Raw genomic sequence first — 10,954 nt, 5'->3', positions numbered from 1 at the left:
GCCTTACTTAACTCACATATATAATTTTATCAATATATTCAATTCAATTTATTAAGGGGAAAAAATTATGTTGTTTCTCACAAGAATGTATTCCAAAAATCTTAAAATCACCCACTTCCAACTCTATTACCATAACTAAACTCAACACCTCATGTTTTTACCAATAGTTTTTATTTTTGTTCTCCATATCATTTACAATTTTTTTGAATAGGTTATTTACAATAAATACCTATATCATTTAATACAATTTAGTAATAATTAAATTAATTTCATGTAATTTAAAAAATAAAAAATCCAATTCTAAGTTACCTTTCACTGTAATGTATATACCACCTCACTCATTCAAGAGCCTTACATTTGGCTACTACTACCTACTCTAATCCTCACTCACTCATCACACATTTAGTGTCTCGTCAAGCCGTCAGATCAAAATTTTGATCCGTCAACTCTGTGGCTTAGCAACTTGATGGCCTCCTTTGGAACCGTTTGAAAACTGGATCAACCCCAGCTGAAACATCAGTAATAGTCAATTGCAGCCTATTCATGCTGAAGATAGAAGACTAAAGATAAAAGTTTAGAAACCCAATAAATAACACATTAACTTAAAGAAAAGCATTGGAGATTGGCAGAACACTAAAATTTTTGTTTCCAACGATGTCCCTATATGTGGGGAACCTCGAGTTGAATGTGATGGACTCGCAATTGTTTGATCTGTTCAGGCAAGTCGGCCCCACGGTATCTATTCGTGTTGGTAGGGACACCAACTCTACACGCTTGCTTGGTTATGGTATGTGAGCTATAGTAATGACATGGATGATAAGTTGGTATGTTTGGATTTTGAAGTTTATGTTGTTGTTCACGTCAAGCTTCTTCTTTAGCATGGGAATTTAAGAGCGAGATCTAAGAGGGAGAGATGTAGATCTTGTGAACATAGTGTATTTGTAAATCGGCATTGAAGAAGGAGAAGCCACCATGAAGGTGATTTCTCGGAGGTGTGGTGGGGATGGAGAGATAGTCGATCCGGTGAGTATGGTTACCGCATGATTGTGTCCAGCTGCTTTGATGGAGAAGAGTGAAACTTGTGAGGCGATATGAAGAGCCTTTGAGATGAAGTGATCTGATTTAGGCTTTGATTATTACAAAAATTTTAATCTTTTGATAAGATTGTTTGTCCTAATTGAGAATTAGTTGGGTAGTTGGGCCTTAATTTGTTCATAATTTGTGACTGGGATATTGTTTTTTTTTTTTTATCTTGATTGTTTGTGGCTTCCTCTCTCTTGTGATATCTCTTTCGATGGATATGATGATTAATATGGGATACCAACTAACCAATTATACATAGACAAATGCCAATCTAACATGAAGATTTATATATATATATAAAGGATAGAATTAAAAGTAAGTATATATATGGGTACTACTCTTGAACTGTAAACACTTACTCCGTGTGCCCTTGTCTCGCATAGCTTTGGTTACGAAGATCTCCGTTGTGCTTCTTCTCTCATAAAAGGCATAGCTTTGATTATGAAGAACTCGGTTTTTTCCCCTTTTTTTTATTTTTAATATGATTATTTACGTTCAACACACCCATAATTTTCCTTTTATTTAACTTTCAACTTAAACCTAAATAAACACGAGACCCAATTAAAACCTTGTTAAGAAAAATGAAAAAGTGAATGGAATTTGAAAGGTTGGTTTATGATTTTAAGAATAAGTGTTTTAGAAGTTAAAAAGTCTTGGTTTTTATAATTCCAATTAATTTTGGAATTTGAAGAGTTCTTCAACTTCATAGAATTTAATTCTATAATTGAAAAGGTTTCAAACCTTTTGAATTCTTGAATATGAGAAGTTTAACAAATATTGAAACTCCAAAATTTAATTTTGGAATGTCAATGGTTAGTCTTCAAGGCTATATAAAGACTTCTTTTCACAACTTTGAAAAACACTTCACTTCCTTCTTTTCACCTACTCTCTCGTAGAAAGTCTAATTTCTAAGTTCAGTGTGATAAATCTCACATAGTTCAGTTCACAAAAGTTGTAATGTGGTGCTGCCTTACAACTGAAGACCGTTGTATTCTGTGAAACAGACGCTAGTTCAAACCTAAGCACCGAAGAGTGGCGTCTGCTAGTTCAAACCCACGAAACGAAAATTCCAACAAAAATATTACAACTATAAAAAGATAGGTCACAAGACATCTAAGTGTAGGTTGCCAAAAAAGAATAAGAATCAGGCTAACAATGTGGATGATATCATTCAAGATGTATTTGACATAATTAAGCCTTGTAGCCGTTATTTCAAAAATGAACTTGGTTGGGTCTAATCCAAGACAATGGTGTACGTATTAACATTGGGGTTACGAGGCACATAGTATGTTCATCACTTTCAAACCATTAATAGAGAATGGGGAAAAGTTGTTCATGGGGAACTCTACCACTTTTGAGATTAAAGGCCAAGGTAAAGTAATCTTGAATATGAGTTTTGGGAAACAACTAACTCTTAATTATAATGTGTTGTATGGGCCGAAGATCTATAAGAACTTGGTGTCAGGTTCACTGCTGATCAAGCATAGATTCTGCATAGTATCTGAGTCAAACAAAGTTGTCATTAGTAAAAATGAAATGTATGTAGGGAGAGTTTACGTGATTAATGGGCTTTTTAATCTCAATGTGATGACTATTAAGCCAAATAAGAAAAATAATAATAATGCTATTTCTTTTGCTTGCTTGAGTCTTCCGGTTTATGGCATGGTAGACTAAGACATGTTACATACATTGCCATGTGTTAAATCAAGAACCTTTGTATCTCTTTCAATTGTTTGGAAGAACGATCTGGTTTATTTTCTTTCAACACAAGTTTCACACTCATGTTTAGGATCGATATTGTCACGGCCCGACCCACGGGCCCCAGGACGTGACAACCGTCGTGATAACCCGAGGGGGGATACCCCACCACTCAACCCTCGAGTCACTGCAAGGATGACAGAATACCGGAAACCAACTACCTCAAACAAGTACAAAATAGGAAAATTCATAGGTACGTAAGGGAACCATCAACCACAAGACCCAATAACAGAGTTCAAGAACTTCACTAATCACAAGTACAACTGAGTTTCTAAGAGATTAGACAAACATACAAACCATGCTTTTAGAGTTTCAAACACACTAATAGATCCATGCTCGACTACAACATATATATACATGCTCAAGGATAACATACATGAATGTAGCACTAAATGAATACAAACAGTGGATGCCTAGCTCACCGCTTTAATACAGCACTACTGCCCGCAACAGCCTGGGAAGAAGAAAGAGGGGTGAGCAACTAAAGTTACTCAGTGAGTAGGTTAGCACAATACTACAAGAATATACTCAAATACACGAAATAACTCACCAAAATAATGCTTTACTAATACCAACGATTTAGAACATAGATAAAAATAACAGAAATCATAAATACAATAAACCAAAAGATAGTGTCAAGAAAGCCTTTTTACCACAATTAGGGTTTACAACAACAAATCCACAAAAGACCAAATACAGGGTTTGTACTATAAAACAAGTTAAACATCAAACCAAACTTTTATAATAATACAAATGAATCATAACAGTTCCACTTATACATATATATAGAACAACTATATAATATGAGTCTCAAAATTCATAAAACAGATACTCACCGCCAAAACCACAAATTTAATATGACATTACAAAAGGAACGCAACATGATTTACAAACCTCTCTAAACCTTGGTCGTGGTCGTGGCTAAGTTCAGACCCATCAAGGAACTCATGTCACTGACGTTGACCCATCGGTCCACCGTGTGATGACCCTGGCTTCTAGATGACTATCCAGTCAGGGCTCTACACTCCCACCTAAACAGGACTAATAAGTCTGTCGGTCTTCCACGCCACCTCAATAGCCTGGCCATGAAAAATGACCTACTACAGTAGGATGTCACCAACCAAGTAATACAAATATGCATCTGATAACGAGGAGTCCATAACTAGGACAATAATTAATATCCAAAATATCTATCATTTCCACACGGAAATGATAAACAAAAGCATATCCAAAGATTTTAACATAGATCGACTCACAACTTACGAATCAAGTAACAACCCGAAAATCCTTTCCTTGAATAATAATACTTTTAAAGTATGAAACATACATAAATAACTCATTTCAATTCCATTAAAATCTCAATGCAAGTATAATAACCAATAAAACTTTACTTAAGCAATATAGAATAATTATATGCATTCTCCAAGTAGAATTGTGCATAATTAATCCCACTCACAACTTTCCTCTAATCGTTCCTTGTCTCGAGCCAACGCTTCACCTCCTTGCAAAGCACAACAAAACACCAACAAGATTAGCTAAAATAAATCACAAAGTGAAACAATAAGTTTGCTACCAAACAACGCTAAATCGATTCTAGTGATGACTCAAAACTTGATTTTTAGGTTACCAATAAGTACCTAATGTCCTAAAATGATGGTTTATTGCCGATTTACAACACCAAATCAAGAAATTTCTTGACAAGCATCCACACAAAAGAATCACAAGATCAAGGGCTTCGATTTAAGCCCAAAATGAACCCAAACCGAGGTAAATTTCTAGGTTTTTAAAGATTTCGAAAAACAAAAAAATATTAAGAAAATACAAAGAAAAACCTTGGATTAAGGCCTTACCGCACTCAAGAGCTTGAGAGGAAGAAATTGATGATTTGATTCGAAGGAATTGCTTGCCAGAAAATTTGCTAGGGTTTAGGTGTGCTCGGCCGCAAGGAAGAAACAAAGGAGGAGAAGGAAAGAAGAAGGGAAAAGAAAGAATTTAAATGAAACTTTCGGGTTGCTGCAGTGCTGAGTTGTTACAGTGCCAGGCGGCTATAGTGCCGGGCTGTACAATGCCAGGCTGCTACAGTGCCGGGCTGCTACTGTGGATACTGGTTATAACAAATATGAAACAAAGGGAGGTAATATATATTTCATTACCTTTATAGGGGATAGCATAATATATTACTATGTGTATTTGCTTAAATGTAGAAATTTGCTCTCTATAAAATGCACATTGAGAATCAACTCAACATAGAATTGTACACGAGGTCACTCCACCTTATTCACCTTAGCCAAATGGAGTTGCTAAGAGGAAGAATCGAACTTTCAAAAAAAATGATGAATGCAATGTTAATAAGTTATGGGTTACCTATGAACATGTGGGGAGAGGTTATTTTGACAGCTAATTATCTTCTAAATAAGGTATATACCCTACAAGAAAAAGGATAAGACCCCATATGAATTATGGAAAGGAAGAAACTCTTTTTACAAATACTTGAGAGTGTGGGGGTGTCTTGCTAAAGTGGTTATATGTACACCTAAGGAGGTGAAAATAGGTCCAAAAATAGTTAATTGCATTTTCATTGGATATGCACAAATAGTAGTGTTTATCGCTTTCTTGTTCATGAGTCTAATATACTAGACATTCATAAGAACACAACAATGAAATTACAAAATGCATCTTTTTTTAACATTTGTTTCCTTGTAAAGTAAGAAATGGTGATTAATTAAACTCATCTAAACAAACACATGGGTTTGTTAATCATGAGGATGTTAATCAAAACCAAGAGGTTGAACTTAGACGTAGTAAGAGAGTAAGGGTAGAAAAATCTTTTGGTTCAGATTTTCTAACCTATTTGCTATAAAGTGAAACTCAAACCTATCAAGAAGTTGTAACTTCTTCAAGGGGTTCTTCATGGAAAGAGGCCATTGAAAGTGAAATTGATTATATCTTATAAAATCATACTTAGGAGTTAGTTAACCTACCTTCATGATGTAAACCTCTCGGATTTAAGTGAATATTCAAGAGAAAAAAGAAAGCTGATGGAACTATTGACAAATATAAGACCAAGCTTGTAATTAAAGGTTGTAAGTAACATGCATGACAAGATTACTTTGATACATATTCTCATGTGACAAGAATAAGGCCTTGTTTGGGTTGGCTTCTCAAAAAAGCACTTTTTTTTTAATTTAGTATAAGTGCTTCTGGAAAAAGTGTTTTTCCAGAGTAAGTTAAGCACTTTTTTATATTTTGTGTTTGTATTAGCTTTTCTGTAAAAGCAGAAGCTGTAAAAATAAGGTAAAAAACAGCTTTTTTCAGAAGCTGCTCATGACTAGCTTCTGAAAAAAGTTGTTTCAGTTTTTTTTACAGCTTCTGCTTTTGCAGAAAAGCCAATACAAACAACTTTTTTTTATACCCAGAAGTGCTTAACTTATAAAAAAGCCCTTCTGGGTTTTCCAAAGCTCATCCAAACAAGCCTTAAATTCTATCATAATTAAAGGCTCCACATCGGGTTTTTTTTTTTTAATAATTTTGGTTGTTATAAAATAATATTACATATAGACATATAATTTAAAATACAAATAAAACATAGAATATATATGAAAAATGACCCAATCAAATTGCTTATGAAAACAATACCAGGTACAAAAACAACTCAAAAAAGAGAAAAATAAAATAGACAAAACTTTAAAAAAAAATAATTACACAATAATATGTATCAGATTCTATTTACAGTTGAAAAGTCAAAGATAAAACCACTAGATTATGATCACAATTTTTAGAAATCTATTACGTTTCAACGTTTCCTTTTTTAATTTCTTATGTTTTGATATTTTTATTTTTTATTTTCTATTTTTACTTTACTTAAATATAAACTAAAACAAAAATCTATTTTCAATTATAACGTGTAGATTGACATAAAACAATATCATGACAAATAACTAATAAATATAATTAAATAATTCTATTATTAATACTAAATTTAACTCAAACAAATTTAAAGCAATATTTCAAAAAAAAAAAATCATATTCTTTCTTTAAAATGCTCTCCAACAAATTATACACCTATTCTAATATTAATGTATAGAAAATTATACACCAACTTTAATATTATGTATATACATTATTAATTTCAAACTCCCACATTTCTCTTCCCTCTAAATATATATATATATATATTCTTCCTCTCTTCCACCATCTCCCACAAAACAAACACATATCCACCACCCAATGGCTCAAGAAATCCAACTCCACACTCCCACACCACCACCACCACCACCACCACAACAACAATCACCACCACCTTCAACCTCTCCGGCCACAAAACCCAAAACAAAAACCCTCACACTCCTTCCTCTCGTCTTCATCATCTACTTCCAAGTCTCCGGGGGCCCCTACGGAGCCGAAGACACCGTTCACGCTGCCGGTCCACTCTTATCCCTTGTTGGCTTCCTCCTCCTTCCCTTCCTCTGCTGCCTCCCTGAAGCCCTCATCACCTCTGAGCTCACCTCTGCCTTCTCCTCCTCCAACTCTGGCTTCGTCCTATGGGCTTTCCAAGCCTTCAACTCCCCTTTCACTGCCTCCTTCACCGGCTTTCTCAAGCTCCTCAGCTCTACCATAAACTCCGCCACCTTCCCCAACCTCTGCTCTGACTATCTCTCCTCCACCTTCCCTTCTCTGGCTTCCGGCGTTCACCGTTCCCTCTTCATCACCATCCTTATCCTTCTCCTCTCCTTCATCAACTTCACAGGCCTAGACGTCGTCGGTTACTTCGCTATCGCTATCGGAATCATCTCCCTTCTTCCCTTCGTTCTCATGACGTTCATCGCTACTCCGGCTGTGGTTCCGGCGAGGTGGACGGCGGTGAGGAAGAAGATTGATTGGGGTCTTTATTTGAACACTTTGTTTTGGAACTTGAATTATTGGGACAATGCCAGCACCCTCGCCGGCGAGGTTCAGAACCCTCAGAGAACTTTTCCGGCTGCCATGCTCTTCGCCGGAGTACTCACTTGTGTTTCTTATTTTGTTCCGTTGCTCGCCGTCACCGGCGCCCTCTCCGTCTCCGATGATCGATGGAGTGATGGTTTCTTTGCTGAAGCTGCAGGTACTATAATCACACAAACCATGCAATATTATTATTATTATTATTTACTAAAATTGCTTTTTCATACATTACTTAAATTATGTTACATTATTATCATAATATATAACAATTAAAGTTCATTGAATAACTGACAATAATTTTGAACTTTTTTATTATGCATGAGTATTTCCCCAGATGACCACATAAATTTGTTCATATATATATATATATATATATAGGTCCTACATATATGTCTTCATGCACAGTCATTAGTTGTCTTTTGATATGGTTTTGATCCCAATCCCATAATTTGTAGTATTTAATACTTGGAGAGTGAGAGTGACCTCTCAGCAAATCTTGTAAAACAAATATTTAGCATATATATTAATTTTTATGAATATCATAGGTTTAGTTTTTAATTAGTCATCCAAAATTATATACTAACTATATTTAACCCTAACCCTAACCATAACCCTAAATTCATTCGAAATAAAAACAAACATATGATGTAGGTTTAACCATTCAAAATATGAGTTTCGGTTTCAACTTCTCATTCATATCAGTAACAAATATTAATTTGTACTGTTGTTACTAGTAAGTTTACTTTTTTTAATTAGAGGTCCAAAATCATATGTATTCTAATAAGCCTAAACCCTAACCCTAATTCTAAAAACACTCCCTGGGAAAGTTATGACACCAAGGAAAATAGCTTGTCATATTTATTTAATTACACTTCAAAATAAGAGTTCAACCATAATAAATTACCATTATATATTATTTTTTAAAAAAATATGAACAACTCACAGAATAAAGTCTAACTCGAACTCTCACTTATAAATTAAATTAGAAAAAAAAAAATTTTGAAATATCAAATGCTTTATTGGACAGGTGCTTTCATTATCAATAATCATAATTAACACTTTCATCTTGTTTTTTTTCTTTATACACGTGCAACAAGATAATGATAGTAACCCTGACCCTAACCCTAAAAATGGTTGATTTTGTGAAAAAGGGATGATAGGAGGGAAATGGCTGAAGATATGGACACAAGCAGGAGCAGTGTTATCAGCCATTGGACTTTATGAAGCTCAACTCAGTAGTAACACCTTCCAACTCTTAGGAATGGCAGAGCTTGGCCTCCTCCCCAAAGCCCTCTCCAAAAGATCCAAATGGTTCAACACTCCATGGCTCTCCATCTTGATTTCAACTCTAATCACTCTCAGCATCTCATTCCTTAGCTTCTCCCACATCATTGCCTCTGCTAACTTCCTTTACAATCTTGCCATGCTCATCGAGTTTGCCGCCTTTATTCGACTCAGAATTAAGTTCCCTGAGCTCAAAAGGCCTTATAAGGTTCCGATGGGGACTGCCGGAGTGATCGGCATGTGCGCCGTGCCCTCGGTGATCCTTATTTTTCTCATGGTTGTGAGTGGGTGGAGAGTTTGGTTGTTAAGTGCTGGTTTGATGTTCATGGCTGTTGGTTTGTATTTTTGCATGGTTTTTTGTAGGTCAAAAGAGTGTTTTAAGTTTAGTACTGACACGAGTCTTGAAGTCAACTCAGTTGAGGGTAGGAAAAGTCAACCATGTTAATCTTTAATCTTAAAAGTGAGAATTAAATATGTTATGAACTCTAGAGTTTAGCAAGATTAAGTTTGTAGCAACATTTTAATGATAAAATAAATCATCCATAATTTCCGAGTCTCAAAACTTATTGTACTAGGGTTTGTTGTGTAAATATATTGTAGTGAGTTGGCTTTAAAAAAATGGTAAATTAATAGGAATTTATTGAGTGATTTATATTTCATGGAGTATTATTAATGCTATGTAAATATTTCTCCTGTGTAACACTCTATTTTTTTAATTAATTATTACCATGGATGGGAAATGACATGCACATATTTATAAATCTAAAAAAATACACATACATTTTGTTACATTTAGTTTCTCCTCTTGATCATTCTATACTTTGAAAATTTTATTATAAAAATAAATCTAGACTTAATCATCTAAAAAAATTCCACTTTTTACTGAGTCATCCAATAAATTATTTTTTAATTTTCAAGAAATGTATATTAAATTTGGCATTTTCCCAATTTATTAATTTCAAGACCTCATAATATTATATATATATAAAGAACAAAAAATAAAAATATATACTTCAATTATTATTATTATTATTATTTATTTTGACTTACAAAGCGATACCAGCTAATAAAACTTACAACACAACAGTATTTTTCTCATACATAAAAATTTGAACTTAAAATCATTTATTTAATCAACCTAACAACCTTCAACTTTGACTAATCTACTTAGTATTTTAGTAATTTTTATCATAATAATAATAATAATAATAATAGAAAATTCATGAAAAGAAGCAATGAAAGAAGAGCTTCTTCTCCAAATTAAGCTCTCTCTTGAATAGTTCCAAGACTTGGTTTCCACCCTCGTCTACCTCTCATCAACCTTGCTTTTTCATTCATGACTTCCGTCGAGCACCTCACCTTAATATACTCCTCCTCCTCCTCCTCCTCGCCGGAGCTCATAAGCCCACATGAGTTCACCGGAAAACACCACCACCTAAGAAAAGAACCATTGCCGGAGAGTCTCCGGCGAGCTTCCTCATGAGCTTCATCACCATTAAAAGGTAGCACCGCGTAGAACTTATGAGGGTCTAGTTCATGGTCGGCGGGGAGTGGTTGTGGCATGCATGCATGGCCGGAGAGTGGTCGTCGGAGCTCGAAGATGAAGTGTGACGGGTGGTCTAGCATGAGCTCGGCCACCGTGACTGAGGCTTCCAGACTCCGGTATGTACCATCGAGTAGTAGAAGCTTTCCAGCCGGCGCTTCGCCGGCGGTGCAGTTCATGCAGTTCCCCATCGCCGGAGTACTTGAAACTCAGGTCATCACTTATGAGATGCATGGATATATATATATATATAAAGCCCAAATACGGGAAACGGGAAAGGGGAAACGGGTTGATATGTTAATTAAGTGGAAGATTTTTTTTTTCTCTCTTGAACGTATCGATTAT

The 10,954-nt window shown here is 34.9% G+C and overlaps 2 protein-coding genes across 2 annotated transcripts; one reads left to right on the top strand and one right to left on the bottom strand.

Moving 5' to 3' along the window:
* The first annotated feature begins 7,068 nt into the window (after positions 1 to 7,068).
* Positions 7,069 to 9,447, top strand: LOC120273737 (probable polyamine transporter At3g13620). Its single transcript, XM_039280441.1, has 3 exons — positions 7,069 to 7,942; positions 8,934 to 9,322; positions 9,430 to 9,447. Exons 1-3 carry the CDS (start codon positions 7,069 to 7,071, stop codon positions 9,445 to 9,447), a joined length of 1,281 nt encoding a protein of 426 aa, XP_039136375.1.
* An 879-nt stretch (positions 9,448 to 10,326) lies between these two features.
* Positions 10,327 to 10,800, bottom strand: LOC120273736. Its single transcript, XM_039280440.1, has one exon. The coding sequence runs from the start codon at positions 10,798 to 10,800 to the stop codon at positions 10,327 to 10,329; it is 474 nt and encodes a 157-aa protein (XP_039136374.1).
* Between the last annotated feature and the right edge of the window lie 154 nt (positions 10,801 to 10,954).

Source organism: Dioscorea cayenensis, chromosome 12 (assembly GCF_009730915.1).
Source record: "Dioscorea cayenensis subsp. rotundata cultivar TDr96_F1 chromosome 12, TDr96_F1_v2_PseudoChromosome.rev07_lg8_w22 25.fasta, whole genome shotgun sequence".
Lineage (NCBI taxonomy): Eukaryota > Viridiplantae > Streptophyta > Magnoliopsida > Dioscoreales > Dioscoreaceae > Dioscorea > Dioscorea cayenensis.
This window is presented reverse-complemented; position numbering and strand designations above follow the sequence as displayed.